Source organism: Oncorhynchus keta, chromosome 19 (assembly GCF_023373465.1).
Source record: "Oncorhynchus keta strain PuntledgeMale-10-30-2019 chromosome 19, Oket_V2, whole genome shotgun sequence".
Lineage (NCBI taxonomy): Eukaryota > Metazoa > Chordata > Actinopteri > Salmoniformes > Salmonidae > Oncorhynchus > Oncorhynchus keta.
In genome coordinates, this window is record NC_068439.1 from 55790087 (window position 1) to 55810641 (window position 20555).

The 20555-nt window shown below is 46.8% G+C and overlaps 1 protein-coding gene across 3 annotated transcripts in view; it reads right to left on the minus strand.

Moving 5' to 3' along the window:
* The window catches only part of LOC118397857 (neurexin-3b-like), a 547522-nt gene that overhangs the window by 278120 nt on the left and 248847 nt on the right, over positions 1-20555 (minus strand). For all 3 annotated transcript variants that reach the window (XM_052470831.1, XM_052470833.1, XM_052470832.1), the window contains one exon: positions 19960-20079. In XM_052470831.1, the coding sequence (XP_052326791.1) occupies positions 19960-20079 (120 nt within the window). The remainder of the gene's footprint in view (positions 1-19959; positions 20080-20555) is intronic.

Here is a 20555-nt window from a genome sequence, read left to right on the forward strand (position 1 = left end):
AGGTTCTCCTCGAGCTAACATCCTCTCTCTTTCCTCTGAGATGAACCCTGCTATTCTTCTTATCCATGCCTCTCCTGGTGTATGTACCTACGGTGTGTGTTTTGCTCACTGTACTTGTGTTCCAGTGGCTGGATCAGTTGTGTACCTTCTTCTTGACTTCAGGAGAACAAAAGCGGGGAATGTCACCACAAATGAGAAGACGGAAAGCTCTATCAACATTTCTGATCCGTAAACATCTAACCTGTTCTTGTGTAGGAGGAAGAGGGAAATGCGTGAAATGGCTGCTGGAGCAAATTGAACGCGGAATGAGAACGCTGTCTGGGATGACAAACGACCTGTTTGTGGTGTTCAGTTCAAAGAAAGTGTGTGTGTGTGTGTGTGTGTGTGTGTGTGTGTGTGTGTGTGTGTGTGTGTGTGTGTGTGTGTGTGTGTGTGTGTGTGTGTGTGTGCCTGTCACACCTGCCTGCCGTGCCAGTCTGCAGTAGCACACGGCAGAAGTACATCAATTCAGAAGAACCATGAGAGGAGTTGATGAGAAGCTGTCTGTATTGATTTGACTCATCTAGAGTCTGAGTTCAGGCACAACACAACATGACCCTGAGAGGGTGGATACACACACACACACTGACATAGACACACACACAAATTAACACACACACACGTTGTGATACAAACACCTCTATACCAGGCGGAGTCAGAGGAGGGCCCTAAAGAAACAGAAGGAGAGAGAGAGAGAGTACAACTCTTAGCTACAGGTGAGATGCATTTATGGAGAAAACGTCTTCAAAGCAGTAAGTTTGGTTTTGGGCGGTGGCTGGCGGGCGGATGGTGGAGTATTTGTCCCTATTGATTGGGTGATTTGTATGTGTTGCCGGGGCCCACTAGATGTGTCTGGAGACGTGTGTGTGTGTGTGTGTGTGTGTGTGTGTGTGTGTGTGTGTGTGTGTGTGTGTGTGTGTGTGTGTGTGTGTGTGTGTGTGTGTGTGTGTGTGTGTGTGTGTGTGTGTGTGTGTGTGTGTGTGTGTGTGTGTGTGTTGATGGATGTATCTCCGTTAGCAACATCAGCCAGGTAGAAGGGCTGTAACAGCCCCAAGGTTACCCATGCGACCAGCAGAAACAGATGGATGTACCACGTCCTAACTGTCTGTTATGTGCTACTGTACATTCAATCACTCTCAGCCCCAAAATGTTTGGTGTGACTTACTCTGACTCTGGGTCGACTGTTTCCAGAGTCTATGGCTTACTTAGTTCTCTATCTGTTTCTGTCTATTTCTAAATGTCTCTCTCTCAATGTTTATACCTCTCTCTCTTCCTGTCATCCCCCCTCTCATTGTAAAGCTTATATATTCAGTTAGCAGTCATCTGTTTGTGTCTGCATTGAACAATGAACTATGGGAAGGTAGTAAATATTTACTGTGCATGAAGTCTAATTGGCAAATAACAGGCCTGTATACCGACTGATACTGAATATCAACACAAACATGGAAGGCTGCATCTACTACACACTGGAGAGCACAAAAATGAGACACACACACACACATACACAAATAAACTTGAACAGATACACTTTTTCCAGATGAACTTTGCTCTCGTTTCTCTGCTGGTCATTCATTAATTCGTTCCATATTCTCCCATTTTCTCTCTCACTATGGCTCCACTATCTCCAGTGATGGCATTATGTCTGCCTCCTGCACCCGGTTGACACATCCACTTATCTCAGTGACACACCATAGCCATATAACACACACATACTTACACACGCACGCACGCACACACACACACAATGCCTTCTATGCGCACTTCTAGGCAAGCAACACTGAACCATGCATGAGAGCACCAGCTGTTCCGGACAACTGTGTGATCACACTCTCTGTGGTCTATGTGAGTAAGACCTAAGCTAACATATGATTTGGAATTTTTTAACACTTAAGGTATACATTTTTTTAAATAATATTTTATGAAACATTGAATTTGGCCTTACTGCTATTAGCCCATAGAAACGCATTGAATAACAGCATCATGCTGTACATGAACTAACAGATAGTAAAATATATATATATATCTAAAGGAAGTTGGTGCTGAAGTGTCTGTCCTATATCTGAGAGAGATAAGAAAGATCAGGAAACTATTTCTATCTATTTTGATTTTATTATTAGGCAATAAACTATTTCCATATATACTTCCATAAAAACGTTTAACTGGTACCCGGCTACCTTCAGATTAGTCTTGTGAAGCCTTTGGGTGTACTCGTGAGAGACTCACCTTTCCACAGAGGTCAAATTAGTGTGCAGCCCAAACTGTTGGGACACCACAGTCGGTGGTACCGACTTCAGACGTGTCCCAAGACACTTGTGGCCATAGAGCAGACATTCAGACGCTACAGACGTTTACGTGAGAAGACTGATTTTCAGAACGTCTCATGGTCTGAAAAATACCGCCACCTTTCACCGAAGATGCAGAAAGGCGACGTCGGAGATGGACTGAGAAGCAGCTCATGTAAAAAACTGATTCAACTGATGAATTTTGATGGGGAATTTCCGTATTATGCTAATTTGATTTATGCGGGGGTGAGGCCATCGACTCAATAATTCATTTTATTTTAACATTCACAAGGCCACAGGGCCAGACGGATTACCAGGATGTGTACTCAAAACATGCGCGGACCAGCTGGCATTGTCCCATTATCTGCATTGTCCCATTTTGCACAAACGTTTTTGACTCATCACACACGCTGCTACTGTTTACTATCTGTCAACTTAATTCCTAGATATATGTACATAACTACCTCAATTACCTCGTACCTCGGCACATCAAATCGGTACCTCTTGTATATGGCCAAGTTATCGTTGTTCATTGTGTAGCTATTTTTACTTTCATTATTAGGTGTTTTACTTTTCTATTAGTTCTCCCCCCCAAAAATGTCACTGCATTGTTGTGAAGCATTTCAGCATTTCACTGTTAGTAAACAACAGGTATGGACTAAGCATGTGACGAATCATTTATTGGACACACACAACCACACAATATATGCTAGGCTATGCTAGGCTATGCTAGGCTATGCTAGGCTATGCTAGGCTATGCTAGGCTATGCTAGGCTGGCATCATTAACTTGATCAGTACTTGGGCTGTATGAGTTACACCATTACACGCCTGGGTTGGAAATAGAGCCATAAAGCTGCAATATGTCACTTTTGGGGCGACCGGACTGAATTCACATAGAAAAGTGGGTTATAGATCTGTCATTCTCATTGAAAGCAAGTCTAAGAAGAGTTAGATCTGTTCTATGTGCACCATTTCTATGCTTCCCGTTCTTAAGTTTCGTTTTGCCTCTTTTACTTTCAGTTTTGTACACCAGCATCAAACAGCTGAAAATACAATATATTTGATTCGGGAAAATATATTACATAGTTTTTTAGACAGCACAATGATCTTCTTCTCTATACTTGCTTATATGGTCATATAAACTGAAATTAGGTGAACTATTAGGGGGGCTCGTTTAACTATACATCTGGACACCAGAAGTCCCAAGAAGAATAGTAAACGAAAACATTTTGACCACTTGGGGACATTTTGTTAATCCCCAAAAGATAATATGCTGTTTCTAAGTGGTTTAGAGCTAAGGAATAAGTGTTAGAATTAGGTTTAGAGTTAGGGTTAGGGATAGTTTTATGGTTAGGTTTAGGGTTAAGGGTAGGTTTTTGTGTTAAAATTAGGGTTAAGGGTAAGGGTAAGGGTACAGGTTAGGGACAATAGGATTATGAATGGGACTGAATTGCGTGTCCCCACAAGGTTAGTTGTACAAGACTGTGTGTGTGTGTTTTGGGGATTATACTATCTGTTTGATCTGCGGTAATACCCCTCTCCCCTGGGCCACAACAAAGCATCACTGTACTCCCCCTCCTCTACCCTAAAGCACCTAGCTGCTCATCGATGTCTCTCTCCTCCATTCACCTCCTCTCTTCCCGAGGCGCGTTCATGTCTACGTCACAGAGGCGGAGGCTGCGTCCCCCTCTGTGCACTTGAAGGCCTTCGCTTGCGGCATTGACCAGTGTGATCCTTTCTTTACTAGGTACTGTAGCTAGTGTGTAATGCAGTAGAAGATGTCAGGACAGAATGTTCTGTTTCCATTTGGAAAGACTCACTGTTGAACCAGAGTGCAGGACATCCTCCTGTGCAGGAGAGATGAAGCCCACGACACCACTGTTCCTGTCCCAGCCAAGCCCCATCCCTACATCTTATCCTACGCACCCCAAACCCCCAGCACACCTGTTCCTGTCCCAGCCAAGCCCCATCCCTACATCTTATCCTACGCACCCCAAACCCCCAGCACACCTGCTCCTGTCCCAGCCAAGCCCCATCCCTACATCTTATCCTACGCACCCCACAACCCCCAGCACACCTGTTCCTGTCCCAGCCAAGCCCCATCCCTACATCTTATCCTACGCACCCCACAACCCCCAGCACAGCTGCTCCTGTCCCAGCCAAGCCCCATCCCTACATCTTATCCTACGCACCCCACAACCCCCAGCACACCTGTTCCTACACTGGCCTAGCTACATCCTACCCTGGCTAGGTCTCCGAGACCCCCAGCACCACTGACTCCCAGACAAGCCTCCACCATCCTTAATGCTACCCTGGTCCTCTAGACACCCTCCCAGCCCCACACACACCTGTTATCCTGCCCCTGCACCACTTAATCACATTTACTGTGACTGCACATTACATTATTCATTGTTCAAATGAAAACTCTTCAGGTATGCATGAGGGAGCTATGAATAACCACATTCCATCATATCTACTACACTACCTAGGGCATGTACACTGTGTTTGTGATAAGTGCGTGTGGTCTGGGGTGTGTGTGTGTGTGTGTGTGTGTGTGTGTGTGTGTGTGTGTGTGTGTGTGTGTGTGTGTGTGTGTGTGTGTGTGTGTGTGTGTGTGTGTGTGTGTGTGTGTGTGTGTGTGTGTGTGTGTGTGTGTGTGTGTGTTCAGCAAAGAAAGTGTGTGTGTCGAGAAAATACGTTTGAGTGTGCGTGCCATGTGTGTGAATCACAGAAGGCGTTTCTCAGTCCAGTTTTTCACTGATTAATTATGCAGTGGTTTCAGAAAGGCAAGGACACTCCTTTTCCATGCCTCTTTTCACATAGCAAATAAAACACGTAATATTCCTTTACAGATGGATGAACATGGCTTACTCCAGTGACACAACGTGTGTCTACCATTCCGTCCTTTGGCCTCACGCCCTGTAAAACGTTGTGTTGGGAAGGTGAGTGACTAAAGAATGAATGTATAAAACATGGAGGGAAACTCAGCTTCAGTTTTAGGTAAGCAGCCAGACTTCGTGACACCCCTCCAAATGCATCTTGGGAAGTAAATTAAGGCCATTTGGCTTGGCAGAGGGCAATTTATTACAAAGCAATTATTACATCTAAGCAATTACAAATGTCAACACAAACTGATGAACTGTTTTCATCTCTGAGTGTGTGTGTGTCATTGGTGTGTGTGTGTTTAAGTTAGTTTGGGTTTGTTCATGTTTGTGTGCCTCTGTGGGGTCCGCTTGAATGCATCCATGTACATTTGTGTGTGACCGTGTGTTTGCCCGACTGTGTGTGAAAAAATGTGCGTGTGTGTGTGTGTGTCCTGGCTTGTGAATGAATAATAAAGCTTGACCTTTGTTGGGCGAAATAGACAAATAATAGACAGCAGCTAATTCCATTATGTAAGTTGAGTAATTGCCCCGATGTAGAGAGGAGAGCAGCATCCGGCCCATTCTCCATTTTGCCAATAGCTCCCTCCCATCGCTGATGTCCTTGAATTACACTAGAACTGTGAGGTAATGATGCAAACCAAGTAAAAGGGCTGAGAAGGGTTGAGGAGAGGAGAGGTCAGAAGAGAGGAGAGAGGAGGAGTGAGGAGAGGAGGGGTCAGAAGAGAGGAGAGAGGAGGAGTGAGGAGAGGAGGGGTCAGAAGAGAGGAGAGAGGAGGAGTGAGGAGAGGAGGGGTGAGAAAGCAGTGGGGGGAGAAGGTCGAAGATGAGAACCATGACAAAACCACTCAGCCATTACTGTACACATTACCAAACAGAGGCGCCGAAAAACAGCTATAAAAAGGAGTGAGAGAGTTGAATAAAAGAAGCAGTTGAAGTCTGCAGTAGAACTCTGCAGTAGACGTCTGTAGTAGAACTCTGCAGTAGACGTCTGTAGTAGAACTCTGCAGTAGACGTCTGCAGTAGAGGTCTGCAGTAGAACTCTGCAGTAGACGTCTGTAGTAGAACTCTGCAGTAGACGTCTGTAGTAGACGTCTGTAGTAGAGGTCTGCAGTAGAGGTCTGTAGTAGACGTCTGTAGTAGAGGTCTGCAGTAGACGTCTGCAGTAGAGGTCTGCAGTAGACGTCTGCAGTAGACGTCTGTAGTAGAACTCTGCAGTAGACGTCTGTAGTAGACGTCTGTAGAGGTAGAGACTGCTAGATCTCTGCAGTAGACGCGTCTGTAGTAGACGTCTGTAGTAGAGGTCTGCAGTAGAGGTCTGTAGAGGTCTGCAGTAGAGGTCTGCAGTAGACGTCTGTAGTAGAACTCTGTCTGCAGTAGACGGTCTGCAGTAGAGGTCTGCAGTAGAGGTCTGCAGTAGAGGTCTGCAGTAGACGTCTAGAGGTCAGTAGTAGAACTCTGCAGTAGTGGTCTGCAGTAGACGTCTGTAGTAGACGTCTGTAGTAGAGGTCTGCAGAGGTCTGCAGTAGAGGTCTGCAGTAGAGGTCTGCAGTAGAACGTCTGTAGTAGAGGTCTGCAGTAGTCTGCAGTAGACGTCTGTAGTAGAACTCTGCAGTAGACGTCTGTAGTAGAGGTCTGCAGTAGAACTCTGCAGTAGAGGTCTGTAGTAGAACTCTGGTCTGCAGTAGAACTCTGCAGTAGACGTCTGTAGTAGAACTCTGTAGTAGAGACTCTGCAGTAGACTCTGTCTGCAGTAGAGGTAGTAGAACTCTGCAGTAGAGTAGAGGTCTGTCTGTAGTAGAACTCTGCAGTAGAACTCTGCAGTAGACTCTGTCTGTAGTAGAACTCTGCAGTAGAACGTCTGTAGTAGAACTCTGCAGTAGGTCTGTCTCTGTAGTAGAGACTCTGCAGTAGAGGTCGTCTGTAGTAGAGTAGAGGTCTGCAGTAGAACTCTGCAGTAGAGGTCTGTAGTAGACTCTGTAGTAGAACTCTGCAGTAGACGTCTGTAGTAGAACTCTGCAGTAGACTGTAGAACTCTGCAGTAGAACTCTGCAGTAGAACTCTGCAGTAGACTCTGTAGTAGAACTCTGCAGTAGACGTCTGTAGTAGAACTCTGCAGTAGACGTCTGTAGTAGAACGTCTGTAGAGGTCTGAGGTCTGCAGTAGAGGTCTGTAGTAGACGTCTGTAGTCTGCAGAGGTCTGCAGTAGACGTCTGCAGTAGAGGTCTGCAGTAGACGTAGAGGTCTGCAGTAGACGTCTGTAGTAGAACTCTGCAGTGCAGACGTCTGTAGTAGACGTCTGTAGTAGAGGTCTGCAGTAGAGGTCTGTAGTAGTACGTCTGCAGTAGAGGTCTGCAGTAGAGGTCTGCTGTAGTAGAGGTCTGCAGTAGAGGTCTGTCTGCAGTAGACGTCTGTAGTAGAACTCTGCAGTAGTGGTCTGTAGTAGACGTCTGTAGTAGAGGTCTGCAGTAGAACTCTGTAGTAGAGGTCTGTAGTAGAGGTCTGCAGTAGAGGTCCAGTAGAGGGTCTGTAGTAGATCTCTGCAGTAGACGTCTGTAGTAGATCTCTGCAGTAGACGTCTGTAGTAGAGGTCTGCAGTAGAGGTCTGTAGTAGAGGTCTGCAGTAGAGGTCTGCAGTAGAGGTCTGCAGTAGACGTCTGTAGTAGAACTCTGCAGTAGACGTCTGTAGTAGAACTCTGCAGTAGAGGTCTGTAGTAGACGTCTGTAGTAGAGGTCTGCAGTAGAGGTCTGTAGTAGAGGTCTGCAGTATAACTCTGCAGTAGACATCTGTAGTAGAACTCTGCAGTAGACGTCTGTAGTAGAACTCTGCAGTAGAGGTCTGTAGTAGAACTCTGCAGTAGAACTCTGTAGTAGAGGTCTGTAGTAGAACTCTGTAGTAGAGGTCTGCAGTAGACGTCTGTAGAAGAACTCTGCAGTAGACGTCTGTAGTAGAACTCTGCAGTAGAACTCTGTAGTAGACATCTGTAGTAGAACTCTGTAGTAGAGGTCTGCAGTAGAACTCTGCAGTAGAGGTCTGTAGTAGAACTCTGCAGTAGAGGTCTGCAGTAGAGGTCTGTAGTATACATCTGTAGTAGAAGTCTGCAGTAGTGGTCTGCATTAGAGGTCTGTAGTAGACGTCTGTAGTAGAACTTTGCAGTAGAGGTCTGCAGTAGAGGTCTGCGGTAGAGTTCTGCAGTAGAACTGTGCAGTAGACGTCTGTAGTAGAACTCTGCAGTAGACGTCTGTAGTAGAACTCTGCAGTAGAGGTCTGCAGTAGAGATCTGTAGTAGAGGTCTGTAGTAGACGTCTGTAGTAGAGCTCTGCAGTAGAGGTCTATTGTAGAACTCTGCAGTAGAGGTCTGTAGTAGAACTCTGCAGTAGAGGTCTGCAGTAGAACTCTGTAGTAGAACTCTGCAGTAGACGTCTGTAGTAGAACTTTGCAGTAGACATCTGTAGTAGAACTCTGCAGTAGATGTCTGTAGTAGAACTCTGTAGTTGAGGTCTGTAGTAGAACTCTGTAGTTGAGGTCTGCAGTAGAACTCTGCAGTAGAGGGCTGCAGTAGAGGTCTGCAGTAGAGGTCTGTAGTAGACGTCTGTAGTAGAACTCTGCAGTAGAGGTCTGTGGTAGAACTCTGCAGTAGAGGTCTGTAGTATAACTCTGCAGTAGAGGTCTGCAGTAGACGTCTGTAGTAGAGGTGTGTAGTAGAGGTCTGCAGTATAACTCTGCAGTAGAGGTCTGTAGTAAACGTCTGTAGTAGAACTCTCCAGAAGTGGTCTGTCGTGGAACTCTGCAGTAGACGTCTGTAGTAGAACTCTGCAGTAGAAATCTGCAGTAGAACTCTGCAGTAGACGTCTGTAGTATAACCCTCCAGTAGAGGTCTGTAGTAGAACTCTGCAGTAGAGGTCTGAAGTCTGCAGAGGTCTGCAGTAGAACTCTGCAGTAGAGGTCTGCAGTAGAACTCTGCTGCAGTAGAGGTCTGCAGTAGAGGTCTGAAGTATAGGTCTGCAGTAGAACTCTGCAGTAGAGGTCTGCAGTAGAGGTCTGAAGTAGTTCTGCAGTAGACGTCTGTAGTAGAACTCTGCAGTAGACGTCTGTAGTAGAGGTCTGCAGTAGAGGTCTGTAGTAGACGTCTGTAGTAGAGGTCTGCAGTAGAGGTCTGCAGTAGAGGTCTGCAGTAGACGTCTGTAGTAGAACTCTGCAGTAGAGGTCTGTAGTAGACGTCTGTAGTAGAGGTCTGCAGTAGAGGTCTGTAGTAGACGTCTGTAGTAGAGGTCTGCAGTAGATGTCTGCAGTAGAGTTCTGCAGTAGACGTCTGTAGTAGAACTCTGCAGTAGACGTCTGTAGTAGAACTCTGCAGTAGAGGTCTGTAGTAGAACTCTGCAGTAAAACTCTGTAGTAGACGTCTGTAGTAGAACTCTGTAGTAGAGGTCTGTAGTAGAACTCTGTAGTAGAGGTCTGCAGTAGACGTCCGTAGAAGAACTCTGCAGTAGACGTCTGTAGTAGAACTCTGCAGTAGAGGTCTGCAGTAGAGGTCTGCGGTAGAGGTCTGCAGTAGAACTGTGCAGTAGACGTCTGTAGTAGAACTCTGCAGTAGACGTCTGTAGTAGAACTCTGCAGTAGAGGTCTGCAGTAGAGATCTGTAGTAGAGGTCTGCAGTAGAGGTCTATTGTAGAACTCTGCAGTAGAGGTCTGTAGTAGAACTCTGCAGTAGAGGTCTGCAGTAGAACTCTGTAGTAGAACTCTGCAGTAGACGTCTGTAGTAGAACTCTGCAGTAGACATCTGTAGTAGAACTCTGCAGTAGATGTCTGTAGTACAACTCTGTAGTAGAGGGTCTGTAGTAGAACTGAGGTCTGCGGTAGAACTCTGCAGTAGAGGGCTGCAGTAGAGGTCTGCAGTAGAGGTCTGTAGTAGACGTCTGTAGTAGAACTCTGCAGTAGAGGTCTGTGGTAGAACTCTGCAGTAGAGGTCTGTAGTATAACTCTGCAGTAGAGGTCTGCAGTAGACGTCTGTAGTAGAGGTGTGTAGTAGAGGTCTGCAGTATAACTCTGCAGTAGAGGTCTGTAGTAAACGTCTGTAGTAGAACTCTCCAGAAGTGGTCTGTCGTGGAACTCTGCAGTAGACGTCTGTAGTAGAACTCTGCAGTAGAAATCTGCAGTAGAACTCTGCAGTAGACGTCTGTAGTATAACCCTCCAGTAGAGGTCTGTAGTAGAACTCTGCAGTAGAGGTCTGAAGTAGAGGTCTGCAGTAGAACTCTGCAGTAGAGGTCTGCAGTAGAACTCTGCAGTAGAGGTCTGAAGTAGAACTCTGCAGTAGAGGTCTGAAGTATAGGTCTGCAGTAGAACTCTGCAGTAGAGGTCTGCAGTAGAGGTCTGAAGTAGAACTCTGCAGTAGAGGTCTGAAGTAGAACTCTGCAGTAGAAGTCTGAAGTAGAGGTCTGCTGTAGTAGAGGTCTGTAGTAGACGTCTGTAGTAGAGGTCTGCAGTAGAGGTCTGCAGTAGAGGTCTGCAGTAGAGGTCTGTAGTAGAACTCTGTAGAAGTGGTCTGTCGTGGAACTCTGCAGTAGACGTCTGTAGTAGAACTCTGCAGTAGAAATCTGCAGTAGAACTCTGCAGTAGACGTCTGTAGTATAACCCTCCAGTAGAGGTCTGTAGTAGAACTCTGCAGTAGAGGTCTGAAGTATAGGTCTGCAGTAGAACTCTGCAGTAGAGGTCTGCAGTAGAGGTCTGCAGTAGAGGTCTGCAGTAGAGGTCTGAAGTAGAACTCTGCAGTAGAGGTCTGCAGTAGAGGTCTGCAGTAGAGGTCTGAAGTAGAACTCTGCAGTAGACGTCTGTAGTAGAGGTCTGCAGTAGAGGTCTGTAGTAGACGTCTGTAGTAGAGGTCTGCAGTAGAGGTCTGCAGTAGAGGTCTGCAGTAGACGTCTGTAGTAGAACTCTGCAGTAGAGGTCTGTAGTAGACGGTCTGTAGTAGAGGTCTGCAGTAGAGGTCTGCAGTAGATGTCTGCAGTAGAGTTCTGCAGTAGGACGTCTGTAGTAGAACTCTGCAGTAGACATCTGTAGTAGAACTCTGCAGTAGACGTCTGTAGTAGAACTCTGCAGTAGAGGTCTGTAGTAGAACTCTGCAGTAGAACTCTGTAGTAGAGGTCTGTAGTAGAACTCTGTAGTAGAGGTCTGTAGTAGAACTCTGTAGTAGAGGTCTGCAGTAGACGTCCGTAGAAGAACTCTGCAGTAGACGTCTGTAGTAGAACTCTGCAGTAGAGGTCTGCAGTAGAGGTCTGCGGTAGAGGTCTGCAGTAGAACTGTGCAGTAGACGTCTGTAGTAGAACACTGCAGTAGACGTCTGTAGTAGAACTCTGCAGTAGAGGTCTGCAGTAGAGATCTGTAGTAGAGGTCTGCAGTAGAGGTCTATTGTAGAACTCTGCAGTAGAGGTCTGTAGTAGAACTCTGCAGTAGAGGTCTGTAGTAGAACTCTGCAGTAGAGGTCTGCAGTAGAACTCTGTAGTAGAACTCTGCAGTAGACCTCTGTAGTAGAACTCTGCAGTAGACATCTGTAGTAGAACTCTGCAGTAGATGTCTGTAGTACAACTCTGTAGTTGAGGTCTGCAGTAGAACTCTGCAGTAGAGGGCTGCAGTAGAGGTCTGCAGTAGAGGTCTGTAGTAGACGTCTGTAGTAGAACTCTGCAGTAGAGGTCTGTAGTAGAACTCTGCAGTAGAGGTCTGTAGTATAACTCTGGAGTAGAGGTCTGCAGTAGACGTCTGTAGTAGAGGTGTGTAGTAGAGGTCTGCAGTATAACTCTGCAGTAGAGGTCTGTAGTAGACGTCTGTAGTAGAACTCTCCAGAAGTGGTCTGTCGTGGAACTCTGCAGTAGACGTCTGTAGTAGAACTCTGCAGTAGAAATCTGCAGTAGAACTCTGCAGTAGACGTCTGTAGTATAACCCTCCAGTAGAGGTCTGTAGTAGAACTCTGCAGTAGAGGTCTGAAGTAGAGGTCTGCAGTAGAACTCTGCAGTAGAGGTCTGCAGTAGAGGTCTGAAGTAGAACTCTGCAGTAGAGGTCTGAAGTAGAACTCTGCAGTAGAGGTCTGAAGTATAGGTCTGCAGTAGAACTCTGCAGTAGAGGTATGCAGTAGAGGTCTGAAGTAGTTCTGCAGTAGACGTCTGTAGTAGAACTCTGCAGTAGACGTCTGTAGTAGAGGTCTGCAGTAGAGGTCTGTAGTAGACGTCTGTAGTAGAGGTCTGCAGTAGAGGTCTGCAGTAGAGGTCTGCAGTAGACGTCTGTAGTAGAACTCTGCAGTAGTGGTCTGTAGTAGACGTCTGTAGTAGAGGTCTGCAGTAGAGGTCTGTAGTAGACGTCTGTAGTAGAGGTCTGCAGTAGAGGTCTGCAGTAGATGTCTGTAGTAGAGTTCTGCAGTAGACGTCTGTAGTAGAACTCTGCAGTAGACATCTGTAGTAGAACTCTGCAGTAGACGTCTGTAGTAGAACTCTGCAGTAGAGGTCTGTAGTAGAACTCTGCAGTAGAACTCTGTAGTAGAGGTCTGTAGTAGAACTCTGTAGTAGAGGTCTGCAGTAGACGTCTGTAGAAGAACTCTGCAGTAGACGTCTGTAGTAGAACTCTGCAGTAGAACTCTGCAGTAGAGGTCTGCAGTAGAGGTCTGAAGTAGAACTCTGCTGTAGAGGTCTGAAGTAGAACTCTGCAGTAGAGGTCTGAAGTATAGGTCTGCAGTAGAACTCTGCAGTAGAGGTCTGCAGTAGAGGTCTGAATTAGAACTCTGCAGTAGAGGTCTGAAGTAGAACTCTGCAGTAGAGGTCTGAAGTATAGGTCTGCAGTAGAACTCTGCAGTAGAACGCCTCCCTGTATACCTCCCTGTCTGCCTCCCTGTATGCATCCCTGTACGCCTCCCTGTAAACCTCGCTGTATACCTCCCTGTATACCTCCCTGTTTGCCTCCCTGTACGCCTCCCTGTATACCTCCCTGTACGCCTCCCTGTACGCCTCCCTGTATACCTCCCTGTTTGCCTCCCTGTACGCCTCCCTGTATACCTCCCTGTAAACCTCCCTGTTTGCCTCCCTGTATACCTCCCTGTACGCCTCCCTGTATACCTCCATGTTTGCCTCCCTGTATACCTCCCTGTACGCCTCCCTGTATACCTCCCTGTTTGCCTCCCTGTATACCTCCCTGTAAACCTACCTGTTTGCCTCCCTGTATGCCTCCCTGTATATTTCCATGTATACCTCCCTGTACGCCTCCCTGTATATCTCCCTGTATGCCTCCCTGTACGCCTCCCTGTACATCTCCCTGTATGCCTCCCTGTTTGCCTCCCTGTATACCTCCCTGTAAACCTACCTGTTTGCCTCCCTGTACGCCTCCCTGTATATCTCCCTGTATGCCTCCCTGTACGCCTCTCTGTACGCCTCCCTGTCTGCCTCCCTGTACACCTCTCTGTACGCCTCCCTGTACGCCTCCCTGTCTGCCCCCCTGTTTGCCTGTCTATATGCCTCGCTGTTTGCATCTCTGTCTGCCTGTCTATATGCCTCGCTGTCTCCCTCCGTGTCTGCCTGTCTATATGCTTCCCTGTATATATGCATTCCTGTCTATATGCATCCCTGTCTGCCTGATCACTGTCAAACACTCCCTAAAACACTTCAGCGCGCAGGCCTTTCTAATCAACCTGGCCCGGGTATCCTGGAAGGATATTGACCTCATTCCGTCAGTAGAATATGCCTGGTTATTCTTTAAAAGTGCTTTCCTCACCATCTTACATAAGCATGCCCTGTTCAAAAAATGTAGAACTGATATAGCCCTTGGTTCACTCCAGACTTGACTGCCCTCGACCAGCACAAAAACATCTTGTGGCGTACTGCATTAGCATCGAATAGCCCCCGAGATATGCAACTTTTCAGGGAAGTTAGGAACCAATATACACAGGCAGTTAGGAAAGCAAAGGCTAGCTTTTTCAAACAGAAATGTGCATCCTGTAACACAAACTCCAAAAAGTTCTTGGACACTGTAAAGTCCATGGAGAATAAGAGCATCTCCTTCCAGCTGCCCACTACCCTGAGGCTAGGAAACACTGTCACCACTGATAAATCTACAATAATCAAGAATTTCAATCAGCATTTTTCTTTAGCTGGCCATGCTTTCTACATAGCTACCCCTAACCCGGTCAACAGCTCTGCACCCCCCATAGCAACTTGCCCAAGCCTACCCCATTTCTCCTTCACTCAAATCCAGATAGCTGATGTTCTGAAAGAACTGTAAAATCTGGATCCCTACAAATCAGCTGGGTTAGACAATCTGGACCCTCACTCTCTTAAATTATCCGCCGCCATTGTTGCAACCCCTATTACTAGCCTGTTCAACCTCTCTTTCGTATCGTCCGAGATCCCTAAAGATTGGAAAGCTGCCGCGGTCATCCCCTTCTTCAAAGCGGAGACACTCTAGACCCAAACGGTTACCAACTACTTCTCAGATAGAGTTCAGGGTGTTCAGTCAGAGGGCCTGTTGTCCGGACCTCTGACAGTCTCTATGGCGTGGCAGGTACTGACTGACTATCCTACCGATCCTTGACTTCGGCGATGTCATTTACAAAATAGCCTCCAATACTCTACTCAGCAAAATGGATGTAGTCTATCTGTTTTGTCACCAAAGCCCCATATTCTACCCACCACTGCGACCTGTATGTTTTCATTGAATGGCCCTCGCTTCATATTCGTTGCCAAACCCACTGGCTCCAGGTCATCTATAAGTCTTTGCTAGGTAAAGCCCAGCCTTATCTCAGCTCACTCGTCACAATAGCAGCACCCACCCGTAGCACGCGCTCCAGCAGGTATATTTCACTGGTCATCCCCAAAGACAACTCCTACTTGGCTGCTTTTCCTTCCAGTTCTCTACTGCCAATGACTGGAACGAATTGCAAAAACAAAATTTCAAAAATCACTGAAGCTGGAGTCATATCTCCCTCACTAACTTTAAAGCATCAGCTGTCAGAGCAGCTTACCGATCATTGCACCTGTACACAGCCCATCTGTAAATATCCTCATCCAACTACCTTATCCCCATATTGTTATTTTTTTTGTTGCTCCTTTGCACCCCAGTATCTTTACTTGTACATTCATATTCTGCAAATCTATCCCTCCAGTGTTCAATTGCTAAATTGTCATTATTTTGCCACTATGGCCTATGTATTGCCTTAACTCCCTAATCTTACTAAATTTGAACACACTGTATATGGACTGTTCTATTGTGTTATTCCATGTGTGACTCTGTGTTGTTTGTGTCAAACCGCTTTGCTTTATTTTGCCCAGGTCGCAGTTGTAAATGAGAACTTGTTCTCAACTGGCCTACCTGGTTAAATAATGGTGAAATATATATATATTTTTAAACTATGCCTGTCTGCCTCCCTGTCTGCCTCCCTGTCTGCCTCCCTGGCTTCCTCCCTGCCTGTCTTCCTCCCTGCCTGTCTGTCTGCCTCCCTGCTTGTCTGCCTCCCTGCCTGTCTGCCTCCCTGCCTGTCTGCCTCTCTGCCTGCCTCCCTGTCTGCCTGCCTCACTGCCTGCCTCACTGTCTGTCTGCCTCCCTGCTTGTCTGCCTTCCTGCCTGTCTGCCTCACTGCCTACCTCACTGTCTGTCTGCCACCTTTCTGTCTGTCTGCCTTCCTGCCTGTCTGCCTCCCTGCCTGTCTGCCTCACTGCCTGCCTCACTGCCTGTCTGCCTCCATGCCTGTCTGCCTCTCTGCCTGCCTCCTGCCTCCCTGTCTGCCTGCCTCCTGCCTGTCTGCCTGTCTGCCTCTCCGCCTGCCTTACTGCTTGCCTGCCTCCTGCCTGTCTGCCTCACTGCCTGCCTCACTGCCTGTCTGCCTGCCTGACTGCCTGTCTCCCTGCCTGTCTGCCTCTCTGCCTGCCTGCCTGCCTCCCTGCCTCCCTGTCTGCCTGCCTCCCTGTCTGCCTTCCTGCCTGTCTGCCTGTCTGCCTCTCCGCCTGCCTCACTGCTTGCCTGCCTCCCTGTCTGCCTGCCTCACTGTCTGCCTGCCTCCCTGTCTGCCTGCCTCACTACCTGCCTCCCTGCCTACCTCCCTGCCTGTCTGCCTGCCTCCCAGTCTGCCTGCCTCCCTGTCTGCCTGCCTCACTGTCTGCCTGCTGCTTCAGTACCCTGTTGGATACAATATAGGGATTTGCTGTAAAGGCTTAGAGTCTGCAGTAAAACAAGACAAACCGCCAACCGTACCGCAGCAGAAATGTAGGTTACTGCCTGGCTGAATTTTCACTTTAATCTTACCACGAGTAGAGAAAAACGCTCTACTGGCTGCATTCAGATGAAATGAACAAAGGCAACACTAACTTTGACTCATGATGACTTTTTTTCTAACAGCCTTCTAAGTGACTCAGAACTTGGCATAACTTGAGAGTTAGAAGGGTGGTATTTGATTCCACCGTCACCCACAGTGCCATGCTTGCCAGGTCTCTATATCACCCACAGTGCCATGCTTGCCAGGTCTCTATGTCACCCCCAGAGCCTTGAGAGAGAGAGAAGGAGAGAAATAGAAAGAGAGAGAGGGAGAATTCTGCAAAAATCCTGGAAAAATATCCTCTGTGTAAAACGTAAAACAGAAAATAATGCACGCAGAGCAGAATTAGGCCGATACCCGCTAATTATCAACATCCAGAAAAGAGCTGTTTAATTCTACAACCACCTAAATGCAAGCGATTCCCAAACCTTCCATAACAAAGCCATCACCTACAGAGAGATGAACCTGGAGAAGAGTCCCCTAAGCAAGCTGGTCCTGGGGCTCAGTCCACAAACACAAACAGACCCCACAGAGCCCCAGGACAGCAACACAATTAGACCCACCCAAAGCATGATAAAACAAAAAGATAATTACTTGACACATTGGAAAGAATTAACAAAAGAACAGAGCAAACGAAAATGCTATTTGGCCCTAAACAGAGAGTACACAGTGGCAGAATACCTGACCACTGTGACTGACCCAAACTTAAGGAAAGCTTTGACTATGTACAGACTCAGTGAGCATATCCTTGCAATTAAGAAAGGCCGCCGTAGGCAGACATGGCTCTCAAGAGAAGACAGGCTATGTGCTCACTGCCCACAAAATGAGGTGGAAACTGAGCTGCACTTCCTAACCTCCTGCTAAATGTATGACCATATTAGAGACACATACTTCCCTTAGATTACACAGATCCACAAAGTATTCGAAAACATATAACTCATAACTCCCATATCTACAGGGTGAAATACCACAGTGTGACATCACAGCAGCACTATTTGTGACCTGTTGCCACAAGAAAAGGGCAACCAGTGAAGAACAAACACCATAAATACAACCTATATTTATTTGATTTATTTTCCCATTTGTACTTGAACTATTTGCACATCATTACAACACTGTATATAGACAATATGACATTTGAAATGTCTTCATATTTTGGAACTTTTGTGAGTGTAATGTTTGCTGTGAATTTTTTATTGTTTATTTCACTTTTGTTTATTTATTTCACTTGCTTCGGCAATGTAAACATATGTTTCCATGCCAATAAAGCCCCTTAAATTGAAATCGAATTGAGAGACAGAGACAGACAGACACAGAGACAGAAAGACAGCGACAGACAAATATAGACAGAGACGGACATCTCTCAGTATGCACTCCGTTGAGAAAGTCGAAGGGTTATTCAAAGTCAAACAGGATGTGTGTAGAGACAGACAGAGACAGCGACAGACAAATATAGACAGAGGCGGACAGGCAGACAGAAAGACACAGAGCGAGACATACAGACAGAGAGAGAAAGAAGCTCCGCTCTCCACTACTCTGCACTGGGCTAATTAGAACCACACTCACGTGAGGCTGCGCTCGATTCATGCCTGACACACAGCGCAGCACAGCCTTACAGCACAGCCTTGCAGCACAGCCTTGCAGCACAGCCTTGCAGCACAGCCTTACAGCACACCTATGGAACCACACTGGGCCCCCTTCAGTTTCACTATCAAACAACATGATTTGAGATATCACTGTTGAATTGTGTAAGTTGGAGAAAGTGTCATAGCAATCCACTTTCTGCAGCAGGTACAGCATAAGAAGGGGTGTGTTTGTGTGTGTGTTTGGAGAGGGATAGCGAGAGAGAGAGGGATAGCGAGAGAGAGAGGGATAGCGAGAGAGAGAGGGAGAGAGAGAGAGAGAGAGAGAGAGAGAGAGAGAGAGAGAGAGAGAGAGAGAGAGAGAGAGGAGGAAAGCGGATTTCCTGCTCAGGGGATTGCATCTAATTTATTCTCTCAGCTAGCCAGCCTGGTGTAGGCTAGGCTGCGTACGGAGATGCTCTGTATATTACTGCCATCTAGTGGTGGCTCTATGAACAGTTTATAAACCTTGGGGAAGGGGAACCTCTACTTCATTATTATTTTACCCTTATTTTACCAGGTAAGTTGACTGAGAACACGTTCTCATTTACTGCAACGACCTGGGGAACAGCTACAGGGGAGAGGAGGGGGGATGAATCAGCCAATTGTAAACTGTACAGTAGAGAAGAATAACTAAAAGGATGGATTATAAAACACAAATGGAACACTAATCTGGTACCTGGCCAGAACATTAAACCACTACATTTAACAGCACCCAAAGGGCCCCTGTTTTAATAGGTAATAACTAATAATGAAGTTGTTGTTTTGTTTACTGGTATTAGAATCCCTATTAGCTGGCTACACTACGCTACCTGGGGTCCAATTAAAGCAAAAGACAAAGCCCGAGGGATTTAGCCAGAAGCAGTACACTGCATAGGGAACTATTTAGGATGGAAATAATGGTGATGTGGTGCCCTTGGCTCCTTGACGTTGAAGTGTCGACAGGATTAGATGTGAAACCACTGGAACGTCTGCTGAGGCATGACCGTAGGCTAATCACTGGGTCAGAGTAGCACTCATCGCCTCAAACCACGACTCAAAGACAGGACAAGAAACACAGACGAGAGAACGAGAGAGAGAGAGAGAGAGAGAGAGAGAGATAAGAGATAGAAAAAGAACGAGAGAGCAAGGTAAAAGCAGAGAGGTGAGGACCTAAAGAGAGTGTGAGACAGCGAGGGAAAGAAAGAGAGCCAGGTCGAGGACGAGAGCCACCAGCAGCATTAGCCGGTATGAAAGACCAGTGTGATCACAGGTCCTTTTTGACATGATTCAGCTCGTTAGCTGTGCTACGGGCAAAGCAGAGCAGAGCGACCCTTACATTACACTGTCCCGTGAACCCGTGAAAGATCGTGCACGCCACTGTGGGCGCCTGCCACCGCAAACTGAAGACGAGAGTCCCCATCGTCACGGGGATAAGAGCCACACACATCTGAGAAACCTCTTTAGGGATGTTTATAAAATGACTGCTCGGGCAGAACCAGCAGTTATACATAACGTCAGTCACTCACTGGCTCATAAAACCAAGTTACTAAAGCTCTGTGACCAAACAACAAGAAGGTGTGACACTGAGAACCATTTCAAACCAATTCAACCGCTCTTGTGCTGAAGGTCTTCGGGGCATATTTTGAATATCACAGACACACCATTCCTTTCACTGTTGCTGTCACAGAGAAAGTAGAATATACAGCGTAAGAATAAGGTAACAACCGGCACGATGCAGAAAACCCTTTGACCGCTGGTACTGACGGCTGTCGCACAGCGTCCCTCAGAGCAACAGGCCATGGAAAAGTTGAAGGCGTCTGTCTGTGCGTCTGTCTGCATGTGTACAGTAAGAAGACAGCGGTACTCACGGTCGTTGCACTGCGTCCCTGTGTAAGATGTCATGGTGCAGTCGCAGGTGAAGTTCTCCCACTGCTGAATACACACGCCCATGTTAGCACAGGAGTCCTCCTGACAGGTAGTGCTGGGTCCTGGAGGAACAGACAGGGTGTAAAGGTGTGGAGTAACCACAGGGGATGCCACTGAGCTCCGTCCGGAGGTACCATGCAGTAGTGCACTTTGTGTGGAACAGGAAGTGGGGGGGTCATGCGGGCCGTATCGTTCCAACAGGACGTCTCAACGTTTGGAGAAAGAAAACACAACACTCTCTCTCTGTGTGTTTTAACACGGCATAAGAACCATTACGAACAGGCAAGAACAGACAAGAGGAATAGACGACCTTGTCCACATGTGGCTTTACGATAACAGATACTGTACAGGAGCCACAGAAAGTGTTCCCGCCCTCCTAAAAAAAAAAAAACGATCAAAAACTACACGTCTTTTTTTCCAGGAAGTGAAACATTACAATAATGGGAAACACTGTAGATTTACAACACCATAGACTTAAGGCAACACAGAAATGAAAACAAGAACAGTAACAAGTGAACACTTCAGAGTGTGCAAGTAC